This window comes from Hemitrygon akajei, chromosome 13, assembly GCF_048418815.1.
Source record: "Hemitrygon akajei chromosome 13, sHemAka1.3, whole genome shotgun sequence".
NCBI classification, from domain to species: domain Eukaryota; kingdom Metazoa; phylum Chordata; class Chondrichthyes; order Myliobatiformes; family Dasyatidae; genus Hemitrygon; species Hemitrygon akajei.
In genome coordinates, this window is record NC_133136.1 from 101961131 (window position 1) to 101984227 (window position 23097).

The 23097-nt window shown below is 40.0% G+C and overlaps 1 protein-coding gene across 5 annotated transcripts in view; it reads right to left on the minus strand.

Annotated features, from left to right (window-relative positions):
• The window catches only part of prdm5 (PR domain containing 5), a 299425-nt gene that overhangs the window by 107235 nt on the left and 169093 nt on the right, over positions 1 to 23097 (minus strand). For all 5 annotated transcript variants that reach the window (XR_012101305.1, XM_073065178.1, XM_073065176.1 and 2 more), the window contains one exon: positions 12095 to 12188. Coding sequence is in view for 4 of the 5 variants with exons in the window: in XM_073065178.1 (XP_072921279.1) it covers positions 12095 to 12188 (94 nt within the window). In the remaining variant the exon portion in view is untranslated. The remainder of the gene's footprint in view (positions 1 to 12094; positions 12189 to 23097) is intronic.

Consider the following 23097-nt stretch of genomic DNA (forward strand, 5'->3'; position numbering starts at 1 on the left):
AATGAAAGGCTTATTGTATGAGGAGCAATTGATGGCTTTGGGCTTTAACATGCTAGAATTTAGAAGAATGAGGAAGAGATCTCATTAAAACCCTACTAAATGTTGAACAACTTAGACAGTGTGGATGTGGAGAGGATGATCCTGTACCAGAGGAAGTTTAGGATCAGAGGGCACAGCCATGGAATAGAGGGACATACATTAGGGATGGAAGTGAGGAAGAATTTCTTTAGGCAGAGGGTGGTAAATATGTGGATTTTTACTGGCACAGACACCGGTGGAGAGCAGGTCATTGAGTGTATTTAAGGCAGAGGTTGATAAGCTCTTGATCAGTCAGGGTGTGAAGGTTTACAGGGAGAAGGCAGGAGAATGGGGTTGCGAGGGAAGTGGATCAGCCATGATGAAATGGCGGAGCAGAAATGATCGGCCAAATGGCCTAATCCTGCTCCTCTGTCTGAAAATGGCAACCCTAATATGTATTGTATTTCATTGTTCACTTACTAGAATGTCTGATATTCTGAGGCTCATCTGCTATCAAATATTAAACCACCAGCAAATTCGCACATCTAATGTATGAAGAAAAGCTGCATAATTCATCCCCATGAATTTATCAATAGAATTAATCTATCTGCTTCCCTATTCCCAAACGCAGGGTGGTTAGCAAGCTCTGCCAACTGAAATACACTATTTAATCTTTTCCTAAAGTTTAAATGAATAAATCAAAAGTAAACCACTATTCCAAACTTTGGATGGTTTCACATCATTGAAACATTCTTTCAATACACTTAGCAAATTCTAATCCTACACTACATAGGGAATCCTATCAGATTTCCCCTTTCTCCAGCCCTCCATCTCTGTCACCAATCAACATTCCAGCTCTTTACTTCCCCCCTCCCCGTTTCACCTATTACCTTGTGTTTCTCCTCCCCTCCTCTCACCTTCTAACTGTGACTCCTCATCTTCTTTTCCCCAGTCCTGATGAAGGGTCTTGGCCCAAAGCATTGTCTGTACTCTTTCCTATAGACGCTGCCTGGCCTGCTGAGTTCCTCCAGCATTTTTTTGTCCGTTGCTTTGGATTTCCAGCATCTGTAGATTTTCCCCTGTTTGAGATATAGGTGTTGACCTAGTCATGTTTTAGACTGACTGACAGAAACTTATTCTGGAAGTTTGAGTCAACAAACACTCCGCGGTGTGTAGTGTCTCAAATATTTTGGGGAATGTGGCACGAGAATTCAAAAGCTCAAGGTGCTAATCTGTTGACTACTATCTTCTCCCTTGCCCCCAATCCCAGAGCATCCTGCTCTATTGTCATGAAGACCGGGTGTATCCTAATTGGAATTTATTCAATTATCTTTTCGGGAGCATAGGGCTCGAAAGAACTTGAGTTAAACAGCAATTAGAGACAGTGTGGATTCATCCTGGTAAGAAAATCACAATACCACTCCAGATGAGCAAAATAGGATTGCACGAAACATGGGCAGTGTGTTCTGATGTGCAATTAACATACACATCTGTTTGTGCAACGCTAAGTCCCTTCTAAGTCCTCAATAATAAGATTTTAGTGACCAGCTTTCAATACAGATTCCGTACAAGAGGTTAGTGAACAACATTAGAGCATGTGGAAAAGGGAACAACATACCAGTTCAGACTGAGTGATATTCATTGGCTAGGAAACAATGAACAGGTATAAATGGATCCTTCTCAGACTAGCGGATTGTGATGAGCAAGGTGCTGCTGGAACCATGCTTCAGTCCATTTGCGCACATTTTATATCAATGATTTGGTTGAAGGTATAAAAAGCAATACTTCCCAAATTTGTTGATGACACATGATGAATGGGAATGAGAGGAGGATAGGGATATGCAGAGGCTTCAAGTAGATATAAAGGTATAGGAACAACATTGTGGTAAAGTGTGATGTCATCCACTGGCAGAAAAATGCATAAATGCATAAATATCTAAATGGTGTGGAATTATTATATGTTTAGGTGTCCTGTACACATCACTGAAAATTAATATGCAAGTGCAGTAAGAAATTTGAAAGGTAAATTCTGCTTGTTTTTATGGTAAAAAGTATGAATACAGGAGGAAAGAAGTCTCATTCCATTTATGTATGAGGTATGCCCTAATGAGACCAAACTGGAAGACCACATACAATTTTGGTCTCTTTAACTAAAACAGATATGGTGCTATCTAGGGGGTACAGTGAAGATTTGCCAGATAGCTTCCTTGGATGGCTGCTTTGTCATAGGAGGAGAGAGCAAGTAGGTTAGGCCTCTATTCTCCAGAATTTAGAAGACTTCATTGAAAATGTACAATCAGTATAGAGCTCGACAGGGTAAAAAGCAGGGAGGATAAAGTGCCTTGAAGCAAATTTGCTGTGTCAAAATAAAAGTTATTTAGGATTGAGATGATGAGAAATTTCAATGAAGGCATTCAATCACTTAGAGCCATATTTTCAGATCCCACACTAAAAAACAGACTGCTTAAGAAAATGTGTGTAGAATAGGGATTCATGCCATTTTCACAGTCGCACACAAGATCCATGCACAATTTCAGAAGTTGTATCTGAGGTCCTTAAGACAGCAGTTCTTGAAACTAGAGTTGGAATTCAAATTGAAATTAGTTTATTAGTGTTGCATGTATCAAGAAACAGTGAAAAGCTTGTAGTCGGTTCATATACAGGTAAGATCATTACATAATGCACCGAGGTAGAACAAAGTAAACCAATAACAATGCAGAATAAAGAAAGTGTAGTGCAGGTAGAGAACAAGGTACAAGATGACAAGATAGATTGTGAGGTCAAGAGTCCTACTCATCTTACTAGATAATCAGTCAATATTATTTTAACAGTGGAGTAGAAGTTATTCTTGTGCATCTTAGTAAGAGCTTACAGTCTTTTGTATCTTCTGATGATGTTAGAAGAGAAGAGAGAATATCCAGGTTGGGTGGAACCTTATTTTATACAGCCTGATTTACCACAGTCCGTGGAGGGGAGGCTGGTTTCAGTGATATTCTGAGCTCTGTCCACAATTCTCTGCAGTATCTTGTCATCACATGCAGAGCAGTTGCCATTATACATCCTGAGGGGATAGTTTCTATAATGCATTGATCAGACAAGCTAGATTTCTTTAGCCTCCTGAGGATATAGAGACACTGGTGAGCTTCAAGGGTTGTCAATGTGTTTGAACCACGGCAGGCTATTGGTGACATTCACATTCTCAACTCTCTCAATTTCAACACCAGTGAAACAGACACAAGCAGACCAAGATAGAAATGTATTCTATGCTGGGCTCAGATCTGTGTCAATAGACACTAATTTGTTTTCAACACACCTGGCATGAATTTGTTTGAGAACTCTTTGTTCAACACTTTTTTTTATTCATTTCTAAGATGTGGGTATTGTTGACAAGATCGGTAATCATCGCCCAGCCCTAATCCAAGAAAGTGAATGGTAATAAACTTTCCTAAACCACTGCAGTACTTCTCAGGCAGTTGGAAAAGGAGTTACAGCACTTAGATCCAGCAACAATAAAGCACAGGAATATGTGCCCATATCAGAATATCCATCTTGCAAAGGAACTTGCAGTTTTATCATTTTACCTAAAACTGAAATAGGATTTAAAAGACAAATTTTGTACATTTTCTGCGAAGTTGTTTTGTGTTATGCTGAAGTTGTGTGGAATAGGATCATTGGGTGACTCCAGTGATCTCTGTTACCAAAATTATTCAAACAAATAGAATACTGTAGATTCCAGTTAATTGGTCCATCGGATAATTGGGGCAGCCACCTACTTTGGACAATTCTTAAAGAACAAAACCTAACAAGAAAATAATCAGGATTATCTTTATTTATTTGGGACGCTATCCCACTTAATTGGGACTGGAGACTGTTGCCAATCAGTTTCTAACTAGTGTCAGTTGAGTGAACTTGTGTGGCCGTTAGACACTTCACAGTACTTAGAGGGAATAATTATTAAATTGCATCAGTAGCATATGTTTCTGTTCAAAAAGCAGTAATTTTTTTGAACTGATGGCTGGCAAGAAATAATTGTTTTGCTCACTGCAGTTTCAAGCATTTGGAATTGGGGATGCCAAAAACAGCTGAGAGTGAAAATGAAGCCATTTCATTTTCTTTGTTAGGAACTACAAAGAATTTGAAGGTATCGACAATCATCTTGAATGTCACAATGGAAATGAAGATTTGGAGGATGCAATTGTCAAAAGATTGTATTATCCGCACTCGGTGTCTGCTCTAATCCTGTTCATTTACAGTCAATCCAAAGAACATGGCAGCATGCTGGTTGTCCTTCATATCCAATGATGACAGTGAAATCTTTGTGTGAGAGTTTTTAAAATAGAAAAGCCTTTGCACTGGGACACCACCACACTCTCAGCCTCAGCAGTCTGGGTCCAGTGGTACAAGTACTGGGGTCTTCAGTGGTTTTCGTGGATCACCATGACTTCTTCTGGGCTTTATTATGCCCCTTGCTCTCCACAAAGCATTGCAGAATCGCCTTCCTTGCTGTTGGATCTCATCCACCCAGTCAGTTGGAGCTGACTATGCATGCTAGGCTAGGAATGACCCTATTTCATCAGTATGAGATCTGTGGCTACCCTCACCTGGTTTAGCCTGCCTATTGAGGAGTACAGTCGCCTACTGGAGTATGGTTGCTGTTCAAGTGGCTACTTGGAGCCACAGGTGATAGCTGAGTGTCTAGTGGGAATAAAAGGTAAGTAGGCTGCATCAAAATGGACATGACATGCCGCTTCACCAGAGTGGCTATTACTTTCTGAACACCCCTACATGGCAGTGTACACTGGATGAATTCCTCTGTTGATAACTATTTTTGATACTGTTGATAACTTTGAGACAGTGATATTTTGATAACTGTTGATACAGTTTTATAGCATTGTAGTGGCATTGGTAGTGTTCTGATTTGTTATGTATTTCATTTAAATACATAACTTGTTACTCAGTTAAAGGGTAGTTTATCTTTTTTATACCTTTAAATATTCCAATGAAATTTTAAACTAACTAGGGCAGCCACTTAATTGGGCAAAAACTTACTGGTCCCAATGTGTCCCAGTTAACCAGAACCCATTGTATGTCTGATCCAGTCATCCTGGTTCTATATATAAAGACACTAAACACACAAAATACTTCAATTTTCCTATATCTGTTTTTTATTTATATTTGCTCTGTTGAATGTTTATCCTTTTGTCTAAACCATGCAGGAAGACCATTTAAGATCTGTAGTCAATAAAAGAAAAATATAAAACTGAACAGAACAAAGCAAATTTGTTGCATCTGGCCCCATGTGGAGTTTAAGACTGTTAACATATTTTCTGCAACATAACTTGACATGGAATTTCTGAAGTCACTAATATTTTTGGTGCCTTATGTCACTCTGTTTAGAAGGACTTTATTGGACACGTAAACAGCTTTCATCTCAGCAGCTGCTGGTGGCTGATGGCCATGACATAGCTTAGGTAAATTAGATTAAATACACATGTTGAATACAGCAAGTTTATAAACACTAGCTAACATCAATCAGTCTTAATAGATGTAAATAAAATCCAAAATTTAAAAGTGACTTGAAAACTACTTTGAAAAAAAAAGATTAATGAAATAACAACCTCGAGAACATATTGCTGGATAAAAATACGCACTTCTGGTCTGAATGAAAATATTCACTAGTTTATCTTCTGTTCTTACAAGCAAATCTAGCAGTTGGCTGGAACTTCAAATTCAGTTTGAAAGAAATTAACTAAAATTACGCTTTATTACTTTCACATTGAAAGTAATAACAATTATCAAATATCTATTGAACACCTTTCATTCAACACATCCCTTCTAAAGTGAACTCTGTGCCTGACGGTTCTTAGACAGCACAGTTCATATTCAACATGAATAGCGACCTTTTCTCCAAATTTTTGATTGAGACTGACTTTTCACCTATTTCTGCCACCTGTTCTTACATTCCTAATTAGAATGTTAAATTATAATTCTGCCCATATCTGAAAAGTCCTTCCTGGGTGTTGATAGAGTAGTAGCAGCATGTGGCACTCTACTTCCAAAATTCAGTTACACTGATTTCATTGCAACTGATTTTTGGAAGTAGATTGCTTTACACCAGACTAACCACATAGCACATTTATTGCTGGCTGAATTTCTTGACCTTAATAATTTATTTACTTTTAATACCTTCATTCTAAATCATAAAACTTAAACTTTAGGCATTTCTTAGATCTGTTGTGATCAATTATTATTAGTGTTTTTTTTAATCTTTTCCTATTATGTCCAAATTTTCCATTGCAAACTGGCAGCACATTGTGAAACCTGAACTACAGCTCCTGTGGATTATAAAAACATATTCACTAGACCAACATGGGCGGCACGATGGTGTAGCAGTTAGCACAATTACCTTAAAGTGCAGCGTTCACCAATCGGGGTTCAATTCCCACCTCTCTGTACAAGTTTGTACGTTCTCCTCGTGATCGCGCAAGTTTCCTCTAGGTGCTCTGCTTTCCTCCCACATTCTAAAGACGCACAGTTTGGATTAGTGAATGGTGGACATGCCATGTTGGCACTAGAAGCATGGCAATACTTGCAAGTTGCCGCCAGCACAATCCTTGGACTGTGTTTGTCACTGCCGCAAATCCAATGTTTTGATATACTTGTGACAAATTAAGTTAATCTCTTTAAACATGGGCTTGTTTCAAGTGGATCTTGGACTTGAGAAACCACTTAACTCTGAATTTCTAAAAAGTACTTACAAGTCTTTACATTCTGCATCAGAAACAGAACTTCACATCAAATTAATGCTTGGTGCACACAAGCACATGCCTGTAATTTAACCCTCTCATGTAAGCATTCAATGGGATAGTCTACTGACTGCTCTTATCTGATTCTAGTTTACTAGAACAGATTTATTTTTAGTATATTTATAAACTAATAGGACCACACACTCTGCAGCAGAAAAAGAATTGGGCAGAAAGAATCATAAAGCTGATATAGAGTCCTTTTTCCTTTCTTTTTTCTGCACACAAGCCATTGGATTATTTATGCCAGCTGTAATGTGAAAAGTCTATTATACTGTTTGATTTTTTCCCCACTCTATATTAAAGTCTTGTACTTTTCTGCTCAATTTCCAATTAACTGCACTCTTTAATGCTAAGTTTTATGTATTGTTTGTTAGCCAAATATCATGGCCCAACAAAGTGGCTTTTCAAATGCTCTGCTGGACCTTGCCCCCACATGGACTTTCTTATTTGTATACCATAAGCAAATGTAAATTTTATATTCAATAATCATGCAGAATAAACGTTATAGAAATCCAGGAAAGAGCCTTCATTCAACACATTGTTCCAATTGAATAATGATGGCTTTGATTTTGCTGAGTAAGGCCCCTCGACTGAATTATTTCCATTGCTCATGTGTGAACTAGTTCATATCTACAGTACAAAGACACTAAATTCTCTGTTATTAAATTCTAGTCATGTCTGCAGGGCAGAACAAGACTTGTCCATAAATCGGTTGAGAATATCTTTGACAAGCATCATTCTCTACTTCTGAACATCCTTGGACATCAGAAACATTCAACAACTTTAAATTTGTTTAGTTATGTATTTTAGTTTTTAAAAATGAAAAAGTAAGCATTTTGTAAATCACAAAAAATGAAAATAAATAAAACCATTAATGCAAACATAAATAATTAATAAAATATATATTACTCCTGTTTATCTGCTTTGAGACTACAAAATATCCATGGAAATGAATGAGCTCTGTAATGTGTGGCAGCTGTGACTTTACACCTGGTGATCTAGTATGGGCCAAATCTGGTTCCTAATCATCCCACTACCACCAGCACTTCAGAGGGGAAAAGGGAAGTCTCTTCATATTCATGCCCATTTCTTTGATACACCTCCAGCAAGAGGCTAGGTCACCCTGAAGTATGTATAGATGTGCACAGGTAAGAGCCAGGGTACAAAAAGCCGACTTCTGTGGAGGTTTAGTCTATTAATTTTTCTTTGTTGGGACATGACATCAGACACAGTGCGAAAGTCTTAATTACTCGATGGAATTGTCCTTTGATAAATGAGTTGGAGGTACCTCAGTCTGGACGTTAATAGATTGGGTTCTTTGAAAATATCAGCTTGTTGTTTTGTGATATTTTCCTCTATTCTCTGCTTTAAACAGCCCGCTGCTGAGAACTTTGCAGTGCATGGATTACCTGACAATTAATGTTGAGTAACGTAGGATAATGTATGATACAAGATCTGAAGTTCACTGGCATTTGTTTATCTCGTTTGAGCGCCTTCTGGTAATGTGTTCATGTCTAGGATTGTTGAGTTTCTTGTTCAAGCCTGCGTACACATACTGCGATTCTGTATGTTGAACTGTTCGGATTTTGTAGTCTTAAATCGAGTCTTTGGCTTAACCCAGAATCCTCCTGTGGCTTACCTGACAGTAGACAATAGATAATAGGTGCAGGAGTAGGCCATTTGGCATTTTGAGCCAGCACTGCCATTCAATGTGATCATGGCTGATCATCCACAAACAGTACCCCGTTCCTGCCTTCTCCCCACATCCCTTAACTCCGCTATCTTTAACAGCTCTATCTAACTCTTTCTTGAAAGCAACCATATCATTTTGAAAACTTGATGCTAATTTCTGATTGCATTAACCCCCAGTAATTTAGACACAAGTGAACTAGTTTTTAATTGGAACTATTCGCAGTGGTACTGCTTATTAGTGGAAATTTCACAATCATGAGTTCGAATGTTCCAACCCTTAATGCATGGTTTGACCTGACTGTTCATTTAGTATCCTGTGATAGAAATGAAGCTACCAGTATGCAGTTATGAACATCATGCCAACAGTACCCACTTTGTGCAATGTTTTCCTCTTGTTTGTTCTCAGCATGAGGGTAACATTGGCAAGATTGCCTTCATTTTTTATTGCAGTTGATGGTCCCTTTTTTTTGAAAATAGCTTCTTTTTTAAGAGCTTGGTAGAAATCAACTTCCTAACTTGATTTTACAGCTGTTCTGCAAATTGCAAATGATGCAGAACTACCAACTTAACATCAAGCCTCAGATCCCATTCTCCAATGTCTATCCATAACCATACCACAATGCAGTGTGTGCTGTGCTTTACGTCCATATTGAATGCTTTCCAACTGGTGTAAAGCTGGAAGCAAGTCAAAGCAGGCTTAGCAATCTTGTACTGAAATTTATTTGAGGTTTACAAAGTGTTAACTTGTGTCTAGGGAAGTGGAAGTATGTTACGTGTGGTAAAGGTCTAGTTTGGCACCTACAAATTTCCTGGCACTACTGGCTTTGGAGCAAGTGCTGAGTACATAATTTTGTTAAAACAGTGCTAAAACAGGAGGCTATTTGTTTCATCAGATCCATGCTATTCCCCCTTATTTTCCTGTAACTGTACTCTCTCATGCCCAAGAGCTCCCCCTGTGTTTTTGACACCACCTACAGTACTGTGCAATAGCGTTAGGCACATTATATATAGCTAGTGTATGTGGAACTTTTGCACAGTACCGCATTTGCCTACAGGGAGCAGAGATCAAGCCTGTAAATCTGCTGGGAACAACGGATATTGCGAATGGTGAGGGAGTGTGAGGAAAGTGCCAGGGCAGCTGGTGCCACAGGTGTAGATACACCCAGTCCTGAGACACCAAGCAAGGTCAATCGATTCCAAACAATTAGTTTATTGATCACTATTGAATTTCCCTCTGGTCTTCCCACTCCATCCCCTTGCCCTTCCCTTTTCCCCAACCATGGTTTCCCCTTTCCCTGCCCCCTTTCCATTCACAGTCCACAATAGAGACCCATATCAGTATCAGGTTTATCATCACTCACATATGTCATGAAATCTGTGCTTTTTGTGGCAGCGGTATACTGCAATGCCTAAAATTACTAAAAAATACTGCGCACAAAGTCTGAGGCACCCGTTCCTGGTCAATTAACAAGACTATCCACTTCCTCCTGTTTTTCCGTGCTGCTGTTCTTGAACTCCTCCCCGCAACACTGCCACGATAGACTGATTCAGAAGTCCAAACCTTGCATCTTGCCCCACCTGCCTGCCCACCTTTCACTGGTGTTGCTGGTCTTTGCCCCTCCTTTAGTATGTTGCTTTCAAAACATCTGTCTGCAGGTCTACCCTGCTACTGCATCCCCACAGCTAACCCATGGCTGAACTTCACAGAATTATAAAGCACTACAGCTTTTTCCCCAACGAGAAATGCCACCTCTCCCTCTTTAAACCCTCCCACTCTATCATGTTTAAAACAATGGAACCCTGGAACACTAACCTGGCAGTCCTGCCCCTCCTGCAACTATGCCTCACTAATGTCTACAATGTGCTGATTGATGCCTGAAGCTCATACACCGCACCTACAATTCTTGCATTGAAATAGATGCTAATCAGTTCATTACTTATTTATTTTGTTTAGAGATGTAGAGCGGAATAGGCTCTTCTGGCCCTCAGAGCTGCACTATTGAGCAAACACCGACAATCCCAATTTCACCCTAACCTTATCACGGGACAATTTACGATGACCAACTAACCTACCCGATACACCTCTAAACTGTGACAAGAAACCAGACAACCTGAAGGATTCCCACAAATTCTACAGGGATTCCTTCGAGAGGACGCCAGGTCTGAACTCTGAATTCTGACTCCCTGGGCAGTAATAATGTTGAGCTAACAACTACACTATTATTTCCATCATGCTCAAGCTTTTAACTCTTGTCTTTGTATGTAGGCTTAACAACATCTTTTTCCACATCCACTCCACTTATTTCCCCAAGTTTGACTGCTTTCTGAAGCTTCCTCAGAACTTTACTCGAGTATGGTTTTCTTTCTTACCCCAAATCACTGAATGGGGCAATTTGCTAGAATCGATGGCTATATGGCCAAGTTTGCAGACAATATGAAGATAGATGATGTTGAGGAAGCAGGAAGGCTGCATAAGGACATAGACAAATTAGGAGAATGGGCAAAGAAGACGCAGGTGGAATAGTGTCAGGAAGTATATGGTCATGCACTTTGATAGACGGAATGAAATCATAGATTTTCTAAATGGGAAGAAAATTCAAAAATTTGAGTTACAAAGGGACTTGGGAGTCCTTGTGCAGGATTTACTAAAGGTTGAGTTGGTGGTGAGGAAGGCAAATACACTGTTAAAACTTATTTCAAGAAGACTGGAACATAAAAGCAAAGATGTAGTGCTGAGGCTTTATAAGGCACTGTTGAGGCCTCACTTGAAACTATTGTGAGCAGTTTTGGCCCCTTTTCTAAGAAAGTGTGTGCTGATGTTGGAGAACATTCAGAAGAGGTTTACAAGTCCAATTCCAGGAATGAAAGTTAATTTTATGAGGAGCGTTTCATGGCTCTGGGCCTGCACTCACTATGGTTTAGAACAAAGGGGGGGGGGGGATCTCATTGAAACCTATTGAATGTTGAAAGGTGTAGATGGAGTGGATGTGGAGAGGATGTATCCAGTAGTGTGGGAGTCTAGGACCAGAGGGCGCAGCCTCAGCATGGAGGGACATCCATTTAGAGTGGAGGTGAGGAGAAATTTCTTTAGCAAGCGGATGGCGAAGCTGTGAAATTCGTTGCCATGGGTGACTATGGAGCCCAGGTCATTTGGGGTATTCAAGGCAGAGGTTGATAGGTTCTTGATTAATCAGAGCATGGAAAGTTACTCTGAGAAGGCAGGAGAATGGGATTGAGAAGGAACATGTAGCAGCCATGAGACAGCATAGCAGAATTGATGAGCCCAATGACCTAATTCTACTTCCATCTCTTATGGTGCTGGGTCTATGAGCAGTTTCCAAGGCACCAGTACTGGGGAATTTCACCTGGCTCACACTTCGCTCTAGGATGCTACACAGAGTGCACCAATATGCTGGCAGAATCTGTCAACAAGTTCAGGACATTCATGTTTGGATGTGGAGATGAGCCAAAGTCCTAAATATACATTTGCAGAGGTAAATGTTAGCAATTCACAATTATATATGGCCTGGCCTTTCTCAAGTATACATTTTAATACTTGAATAAATGCATCATTGTACCTGTGTGGCTTCGAATGTGTACACGCAACGTTCCATTGCTGGCAAATTTCTGTCCACAGTATGGGCAAATCTTCTCTTTCTCTCCAGTATGTGTCTGAAAGACAGAAGGTAATATTCTTTTAATATCAAAAGCAAAGGCAATAAAGATAGATAGATAGATAGATAGATAGATACTTTATTCATCCCCATGGGGAAATTCAACTTTTTTTCCAATGTCCCATACACTTGTTGTAGCAGAACTAATTACATACAATACTTAACTCAGTAAAAAAAAAATATGATATGCATCTAAATCACCATCTCAAAAAGCATTAATAATAGCTTTTAAAAAGTTCTTAAGTCCTGGCGGTAGAATTGTAAAGCCTAATGGCATTGGGGAGTATTGACCTCTTCATCCTGTCTGAGGAGCATTGCATCGATAGTAACCTGTCGCTGAAACTGCTTCTCTGTCTCTAGATGGTGCTATGAAGAGGATGTTCAGAGTTATCCATAATTGACCGTAGCCTACTCAGCGCCCTTCGCTCAGCTACCGATGTTAAACTCTCCAGTACTTTGCCCACGACAGAGCCCGCCTTCCTTACCAGCTTATTAAGACGTGAGGCGTCCCTCTTCTTAATGCTTCCTCCCCAACACGCCACCACAAAGAAGAGGGCGCTCTCCACAACTGACCTATAGAACATCTTCAGCATCTCACTACAGACATTGAATGACGCCAACCTTCTTAGGAAGTACAGTTGACTCTGTGCCTTCCTGCACAAGGCATCTGTGTTGGCAGGAAGGTAACATTCAATGTTTTGGGAACAACTTCTATCCCTCTGCCAGCATATTACCTCAGTATCCATCTTTTGCATTATTTAATTATTCACTGTTCTAACTTGTAGTAATTTCTTGAGCCTGCACTGTACTGCTGCCACAAAGCAACAAATTTCACAGCCTATGTCAATGACAATAAACATGATTCTGATTATTTAGGCTGCACTTCACACACATATTTTGTGATTCTGACATGGTCACAATGTGATCAAGTTTGTGCTTTGTTTTCTGTAATCTGTGTAGGAAACACTAGCAAATATGAATAAACACTGACATAAAAAAGTGATGAGTTCTTTGACTAAAGACTCCATGAAAGAAACTGTATTCAGAATCTTTATCAAAAAAAAAATTACTAGGCTAACAGACATTGAAAATTTGGTGGCATTTTCTATTTTGCTTATATACAGTGCCTACAAGAAGTATTCACCCCCCCTTGGAAGTTTTCATGTTTTATTGTTTTACAACATTGAATCACAGTGGATTTAATATGAAAAACCAAATCATCACATAATTAGATCACTGTGTGCAGTCAAGGAGTTTCAATTGAGTGTAATAAAAATACACCTCTATCTGGAAGGTTCAACTGCTGGTGAGTCAGTATCCTGGCAAAATCTACACCATGAAGACAAAAGAACACCACAAGCAACTCCACAAAAAGTTTATTGAAAAGCACAAGTCAGGAGCTGGGTACAAGAAAATTTCTAAGTCACTGAATATCCGTTGGAGAACAGTTAAGTCAATCATCACGAAATAAAAAGAATATGGCACAGTTGTAAATCTGCCTAGAGCAGGCCCTCCTCAAAAATTGAGTGACCGTGCAAGAAGGGGACTAGTGAGGGAGGCCACTGAGAGACCTATGACAACTCTGGAGGAGTTACAAGCTTCAGTGGCTGAGATGGGAGAGACTGTGCATTCGACAACTGTTGCCCGGTGCCTCACCAGTTGCAGCTTTATGGGAGAGTGGCAAAGAGAAAGCCACTGTTGGAAAAAAAACTCACATGACATCTTGGCTAGAGTTTGCTAGAAGCATGAGAGTGAATCTGAAGTCAGCTGCAAGAAGAGTCTATGGTCTGGAGAAACCAAAATTGAGCTTTTTGGCCATCAGACTAAATACTATATTTGGTATAATCCAAGCACAACACATCATCAGAAACATATTATCCCTACCCCGTGAAGCATGGTGGTGGCTGTATCATGCTATGGGGGTGCTTCACTATAACAGGCCCTGGAAGGCTTGTGAAGGTAGAGGGTAAAATGAATGCAGCAAAATACAGGGAAATCTTAGAAGAAAACCTGATGAAGTCTGCAAGAGAACTGTAACTTGGGAGAAGATTGGTTTTTCAGCAAGACAATAACCCCAAGCATAAAGCCAAAGCTACACAGGAATGCCCTAAGAACAATAAAGTTAACATCCTGAAGTGCCCAAGTCAGAGTCAGACCTCAATCCAATTGAGAATTTGTTGCTGGAATTAAAAGGGCTGTTCACTCATGATCCCAATGCAACCTGACAGAGCTTGAGCAGTTTTGCAAAGAAGACTAGGGAAAAATTGCAGTGTCCAGATGTGCAAAATTGATAGAGACCTATCCACACAGAGTCAATACCGACTAATTTCACACATCACCTGGTGTTTCTCACTACTCCCCCCCCCCCCCCACCTTTTTTCCTCCAGTGCTGCCAAAAGGTTTCAGCCAGAAACGTTAACTGTACCTTTTTCCATAGGTGCTGCCTGGCCTGCTGAGCTCCTCCAGAATTTTGTGTGAATTACTGCCAAATTTGCATCTACTGAACACTAACTTGAAGTGGGTGAATACTTACATAATCAATTATTTTGTGTTTTATATTTTTAATTAATTTAGATCACTTTGTAGAGATCTGTTTTCACTTTGACACAAAAGTTGTTTTCTGTTGATCAGTGTCAAAAAAAAACCCAAATTAAATCCACTGTGATTCAATGCTGTAAGATGAAATTCCAAGGGTGGTGAACACTTTTTATTTGCACTGTAGATTAGTCACAAAGGATATCAGGATTAATTTTATTCCAAATCAATGAAAAATTTTAAGCTTAGCAAGAACATTCCACATCCATGAGTGTATTATACACAAAGTGAGACACATTGGCTTCATACAATACTGAACCTAATGTGCAATGCTAAATAAGCAAGACAATCTATAATATACAGTATCTATTGTATGGATCTATTTTTTTAAGAGCAATGATGCCACCCCCCCCCCCCCCACTTAACACTGTGTATTGACTTGTTGTCTGCACATGCACATCTCTCTCTCTCTCTCATTGCAATGTGAATACACTAATTATAGCCATCTCCCACGTATGTGTCTTTATTTAATCGATATGTGGTGTGCACAGACAAAGCAAACTGGTGAAGAGAACAAACCTAAATGTCAGAGAATATCATGAACTGCACTGACAGTTACGAGACGAGACAGCAAGAGTTAAAACAGCATGCGAAAGCCGAAGGACATGTGAGTAATAGTGAAAGACGCGCCGAATTCAAAATGAAAATAACGTGGCAGTAGCTTCGGCTGGGAAAGTTCACGAATTTGATAGCGTGATTGAAGTCTTATATCAAGTGGGTTGAATTGTATTGTAACGTGAACAAGGTGGAGGAGTAAAAGAAATCCCCTACACATCTTAGCTTATTGGGTAAAGTCTCTTACGCAACTTAGTAACCCCTGCAAAGCCAGCAAGCAAGACGTTCGACGAAATTGTTACAATTTTACAAAATCATTTGTGCCCGAAACTGCTGGAAATAGCTGAGAGATTCAGATTTTACAAAAGGAACCAGACAAAAGACGAAAGCCTTTCTGAATACAATGCAGAACTGCGCAAACTTTCCCAGTACCGTGAGCTTAGAGACAGACTTGCTGATGCATTAAGGGACAGGCTTGTATGTGGCATGCATAGTCAAAGCACTCAAACAAGGCTACTGGCAGAAAGAGACCTAACCTTAGAACGGGCACTGACCATTGCAATATTATTGGAGACTGCAGCAAAGGATGCAGAAGAACCACAGAAAAGGAGGTTAGAATGTGAAATGCACAAGATGTCCCTGAATGGCACAAAAATCCAAAAATGTTATCGGTGTGGCAAATCCTCCCATGATGCAAGTGACTGTTGGTTCAAAGAAAAAATGTGCAGAAAGTGTCACAGACAAGGTCACATAGAGAGAGTGTGCAAGGCAGACAAAAAGCACAACGGAGTGAAAAATCTCAAACACAAAGCTAAGCAAATGAATAAAGTTACTGAATACAAAACAGAATCAGACAACATAGAGTCTGACAAAGGTGAAACTGCATAGTATAACTGAAACAGATCACAAAATGATCTGGATCACAACAGATGTGTTCTGTGTAAAGCTGAAAATGGAGCTGGGTACGGGGTCAGCTTTGTCCATAATTCCAGAGGCTGACTGCAACAGACAGTTTTCTAAGAGAATATTAGAGAAGACCTCAGTGATTCTAAAGATTTACACAGGTGTAAAAGTGTCTTCAAAGGCAAACTGAAAGTAAATGTGACAGAATGTGGCCAAACACAGCAGTTGGAGCTTTATGTATTGAAAAGTAGAGGGCCAGCACTTTTCAGATGTGAATGGTTGAGAAAAATCCAACTAGGCTGGCTGTCAATCAAAGCTGTCAATGTGACATCAACAGGCAACTGCAGCCCAAATGATAGCACTAACCAGATAGCACAGCCCAGATGTATAATGCTAATCAGAAGGAGTTTGAGAAGGGAATAGATAAAAAGATCGGAGATTTCGCCAAAAGCAGTTTGGGATGCCAAAAAGTTCACAATACACCCCCACAGATACCGTTACACCCGTGGGAATAGCCATCTTCACCTTAGCAAAGAGTACATATTGATTTTACTGGGCCATTTGTGGAGTCCATGCTTCTGATTGCTGTGGATGCTGGTCAAAGTGGCTGGAGGTTATACCAAACAAGTCATACCACCTCAGCAAAGACTGTCTCCACTCTGAGGACTATCTTTGCTAGAAATGGTTGACCAGAACAAATTGTGAGTGACAACAGACCACAATACACATCAGAAGAATTCCGACTATTCATGAAAAAAATAGCAGACATTTTAAGCCAGTTCCTCACCACCCAGCAGTGAATGGGTTAGCTGAAAGGTTTATCCAAACTTTTAAGAAGTCCATTAAAGCGACAGACAAGGATGACAATTCTCTACAGCACAAGGTGGATTGGAACTCTGTTCATGTTATGACAAATCAAACACCTGCAAAGCTGTTCATGAGCAGGAATCTCACGTAGACATCCTGAAACCAGATCTACGGAGGGAAGTGCAGAAGAAACAGTTCAGCCAGTTGCCAAGTGAAGCAGCAAGGATTTTTGAGATTAAACAGGAAGCCCTGATGCATGAATACCGAGAGGACAAGAGGATACTCAGTAGGGTAGCTACATGAACTGGACCACTGATGTACACAGTGGATGCTGGAGATCAGACATGGAGATGTCTTGTGGACCAGATACTGGATGCTCAACAGAAGAACACACCTGAGTTGACTGCATCCAACAGACGGACACATTACAGTCCTGAGACTGACCTCTCAGTGATAATGTCACCAACAGCAACGTGACATCGGAAACCGAGAATGTTGTCTTAGACAAGACGCCTACTAAATCCTATGCCACTCCACAGGTCCAGAGGCGGCATCCTTAAAGATCACCACCCAAAAGACTGAACCTTAGAACTGTGAAGTTGTTATGGAATGTTATTGTGAAAGCATACTTATTTTGGGAATATGGGTTTATGAAAGGGAAATTGAATGTTTGATACCTATACAGTTTTATGTTACATTAATCTATAGGGGTAGCAAGTGTAATGTATGGATCTATTTGTTTAGGAGCAATGATCCCCCCCCCCCCCCCCAGCATTACATATTGACTTGCTGTCTGTGTATGTGCTGTTGTCTACACATGCGCATTGTTCTCTCTCTCACTGCAATGTGAATATACCAGTTAAATCCATTTCCCACGTTCATGCTTTTATTCAATCAATATGTAGTTTTGCTTCCAAAACATGGACTATAACACCAGAACTCCAAAGAAACTTAGAAGCAACAGAAATGTGGTTTCATAGAAGAATGTTGAAAATATCATATAGAGATAGGGTAACTAATGAGAAAGTACTCCAACATGCCCATACAAAAAGATCTTTAATGAGAACATTAAATGAGAGGAAACTTAAATTCCTGGGCCATGTCATCACAAAAGGGAGAAATAGAATGCCTTACACTACAAGGCCGTATGCCTGGGAAACGCGGCAGAGAAAGGCAAAGAAGAAAATATATGAACACTGTGAAAGAACTAACAGATCTAAGTGTACGAGATATCATTGATGCTGCATGGATGATCACCCAAGCATGTAACGCGCAAGGCACATGACGAAGAAAATGTAGTTGTACACAGACACAATACCAATACACAGATAAAAACTATGTGGATGTCAAGGTTTTCGGTTTCAATATAGTATATTTTGCTTCATTATCATTCCCTGATATTGTCTGAGTCATGTCTGTTAAGTACTCTTGATTCTAACCAAATATCTTACCAGAAAATCCATTTCTTAGCTGAGCCTGAATATTTCAGAAATAGAAATCGAACTGACCATCTGCTGAGGTGTAATCAGTACATGCTGAAGATTCAGAAGTACCTATGGGAAAGAGTGCAGTCGACGTTTCGGGCAGAGACCCTTTGGCAGGCCAACTTAAAAGTTCCTTCTCCCAGAAAGTTAATCTGATCAACCATTCCAGTTCCCCCACTCCCATCACTGTATGCTGAACACTTTAAGCCACTTTTTATAATGCCCTTTACATTATAAATATATGGTTTTTATGTATTATCCACAAATTATTCTATATCAATACTTTAACTTTATTTTTTATATAATTTTTTATACTCTAACTGTTGAATGCTGTTTTGTTTTGTTGCATGTTTGCTCTGCCCGACCACCACAGCAGATTTCTAATACATGTAAAATGTATGTGGTGAATACATTTGATTTTTGATTCTTTACACCACCAGCATCTCAGATACCTTAGATTTCATAGGTCCAACTTGATGATCAAGTTCTGCTGAGCTTTCTCTGTTCTAATTTATTTCTGCATTTCACCTGAAGCCTCATTAAAACTGATGTTTAATAAGTTACAGCACAGAAGATGCCACATCACAAGAACACAGTGAATGTTGTGTGGAGCAGGTGTGTACTGCTTGGTGTTTGAAGTGGCTTCTAATTTAGAAGGCAATATTTATACTTTTAATTCCAGAAGATAAATTTTGAGTCCAAATTTTAACTAAGGTGCTGTATTCATTAATGTGACTCCATATACCATGACATTTTCATTGTCATCACCATGGAAATGGAAATTCTATTCATTCTTAATAGCAAATGAAATCTGACACCTAATTCATTTTTAACTGATCCCTGGAGCTATAGATGCTGAGAGAATTCTATTATTATATGAGCAATGCAAACCACACAAATCATATTTTTTAAATTGACCATTGCAGACATTAAGGTCTATAGATTTATGGCTCTTATAAATTACTCTTCTAAGAATATATTTTAAGTTATAGATTTCAGTATAAGCTGCAAGATGACATTTCTGAATACAAATGTGATTTGATAAATTTAATGCAGCTTCAGATTGGAAATACGATTTATAAAAGGATATAATAGTGTTGTCATGAAAAATTCAATGTATGAAATTTTAATAACACATCCTTTGAACAAAGTACAATTATAAAATCTGTCCCTCTAAACAGGAATCATGTCCAGTTATGGAGGTATTTAACATGACCGTAGACTGTGATGGAAGCAAAGATCTACATAGCTTCCTTGTCTGAAATATGCAACAGCAGATAATCTTACACTGCAAATTCCACTCATTCAGGTATCTAATCTTTTTAGTACATTTTTCAAACATTCAGTGGAACTAAATAACCAACATCACTTTCAACAAAATCTCGAATGAAAGATGCATACATCAACATAACACTCCTAATGCTTGATTATTTTTAAAGATGTGGAAAAATGGTCTCAGCTATTAGTAGGATTAGTTTTGATTCTATGTAATTACAAATCAATTGCCTACAAACACCCAAGTAAGAGTTCTGGATGCAAATACATGAAGATACCAGATCTTCAATAAGGCCCAGTGCAACAACTGGTGGGACCAACATTACCTGGGAGCTACCACCCAGAGGTTCTGAGGGAAGAGATTCTGTGTTGACTGCAGGGTACATAATAAGAGATGCAACATATATACCATTTTCCAGGTACTCCAGCCCCTTTTGGCCACTCTAAGTTTTTTCAGAATGGTACAATGTGGCATCAAAACAAATCAGTTTTTTTAAAAAAACACACACATCAGCTGAAATTCTTTGTGGATTTAAATAAAACACCGTTGTAAGCTGAATTAACTTTAGACAGTGTGACATGTGATCTTCATCAATGTTAGAAAATTAACTTTCAGAAATCGCCTTGTATTGCTTTTTCTGTAATAGCAATTAAAAATAAATCTTGTTAAACAGGGCAAATAGCACCCATTACTTGCACTCAATTCCTCCTGATTGTAAAAGTAGTTTTTGGACAGACGGCCTGTGCACAGAAAATGAAACAAAAACAGAAGGAATTTCAGCAGGCCAGGCAGCATCTATGGAAAAGAGTACAGTCGATGGTTTAGGCAGAAACCCTCCAGCAGGACTGGAGAAAAAAAAGAAGAGGTGTCAAGAGTTAGAAGGGAGGGGAGGAAGAAACACAAGGCGTTAGGTGAAACCGGGGCGGACGGGGGGGAACAGGGTGAAGTAAAGAGTTGGAAGCTAATTGGTGAAAGAGATATAGGGGTGGAGAAGGGGTAATCTAATAGGAGAGGACAGAAGCTCATTGAAGGAAGAAAAAAGGGGGAGGAGGACCAGAGGAAGCTGACGGGCAAGCAAGGAAATGTGAGAGAGGGAAAAGGGGATGGGGAATAGAGAAGAGGGGGGCATTACCGAAAGTTTGAGAAATCAATGTTCATGCCACCAGATTGGAGGCTATCCAGATGGAATACAAGGTGTTGCTCCTCCAAACTAAGCATGGCCTCATCACAACAGTAGAGTGGGCCATGAATGGACATGTCAGAATGTGAATGGGAAGTGAAATTAAAATGGGTGGCCACTGGGAGATCCTGCTTTCTCTGGTGGATGGAGCGTAGTTGCTCAATCAATCGGTCTCCCAATTTACATCAGGTCTCATTGATACACAAAGAGGCCACACCGGGAGCACCAGATACAATAGATGACCCCAACAGACTCACAGGTGAAGTGTCTCCTCACCTGGAAGAGCTGTTTGAGGCCCCGAATGATAGTGAGGAAGGAGGTATAGGGGCAAGTGAAGCACTTGTTCCACTTTGAAGAATAAGTGCCAGGAGAGAGATCAGCAGGAAGGGACGACTGGACAAGGGAGTTGCGTGGGGAGCAGAAAGCAGAAATTGGGGCAGGGGAGGGAAAGGTGTATTCGGTGGTGGGATCCCACTGGAGAAGGCGGAAGTTACTGAGAATTATGTGCTGGACGTGGAGGCTGGGACTCCCACTCCACCATTATTGCTTAAAAACAAATAGATGTTATTCCTCCAACATAAAGAATGCAGTAAAGATTTACAAAATTATGAAAATGTTGGAAAGACAAAATAGTTGCCGTTAAATAAAATTTAAGCAACACATAAAAATGCTGGAGGAACTCAGTCTGTCAGGAAGAATCTTTGAGGGAAATGAATAGTTGATGCTTCAGACCAAGACCCTTCACCAGGACTGGATCTGAAGGGGGCAATGGCCAGAATAAAAAAGTGAGGGGAGAGGTAGGAGCACACTGTGGCAGGTGACAGGTTATAGAGAATTACAGCACAGAAACAGGACTTCAGCCCATCTAGTCCATGCTGAAACCATTTAAACTGCCTACTCCCAACAACCAGCACTGGGACCATAGCCCTATTGTCCATGTACCTATCCAAGCTTCTCTTAAACATTGAAATCACGCTCACGTAAACCAGTTGTGCTGGCAGCTCATTCTACACCCTCACAACCCTCTGAGTGAAGATGTTTCCCCTCATGTTCCCCTTAAACTTCTCACCTTTCTCCCTTAATCCATGACCTCTGGTTGTAGTCCCACCCAACCTCAATGGAAAAAGTCTGCTTGCATTTACTCCATGTCCCTCATAATTTTATATACCTCTATCAAATCTCCTCTCAATCTTCCACATTCTAAAGAATACAGTCCTAACCTATTCAATCCTTCCTTATAACTCAGGTCCTCCAGACCCAGCAACATCCTTGTCAATTTTCTCTGTACTCTTTTAACCTTCTTTATGTCTTTCCTGTAGGTAGGTGACCAAAACTGCACACCTAAAAATAGGCCTCACCAATGTCTTATACAACTTCAACATAACATCCCACCTTCTGAACTCAATACATCGATTTATGAAGGCCAATGTGCCAAACGCTTCCTGTATGACCCTATCTACCTGTGATGCCGCTTTCAAACAATTATGTACTTGTATTCCCAGATCCCTTTGCTCTACAGCACTCCTCCGTGCCTTTGTGTTCACTCTGCAAGACCTACCCTGGTTGGTTCTACTAAAGTGCAAAACCTCACACTTGTCTGTATTAAAATCCCATCTGCCATTTTTCAACTACCAGCTAACGCATATCCCTCTGCAAACCATGATAGCCTTCCCCATTGTCCATGACACCCCCAATCTTGGTGTCATCTGCAAATTTGTTGATCCAGTTAACTACATTATCAACCAGATCATGGGCATAGATAGATAGCAAACAACAAAGAATCCAGCACTGATCCTTGAGTCACGTCACTAATCACAGGCCTCCTGTCAGAGAGGCAATCATCTTCTACTACTACTCTCTGGCTTCTCCCAAAGAGCTAATGTCCAATCCAAAGGTGGATCCAGGAGAGGGTGGGTGGTTGGGCAAGGGGGAATGAAAGCTGCCCCTCCTGGTTTAAATCTTCCACCTTCTAGGAGTAGAAGGTGGAAGAGCTAAAGGACTGAAGACAGAATCTGATACGAGAGGATAGTGAACTATGGAACAATGGGAAGGAGATGGGAAAGAGAAAGGTGGTGATGGGCAGGTCAGGAAGGTGGAGGAGAGGAAC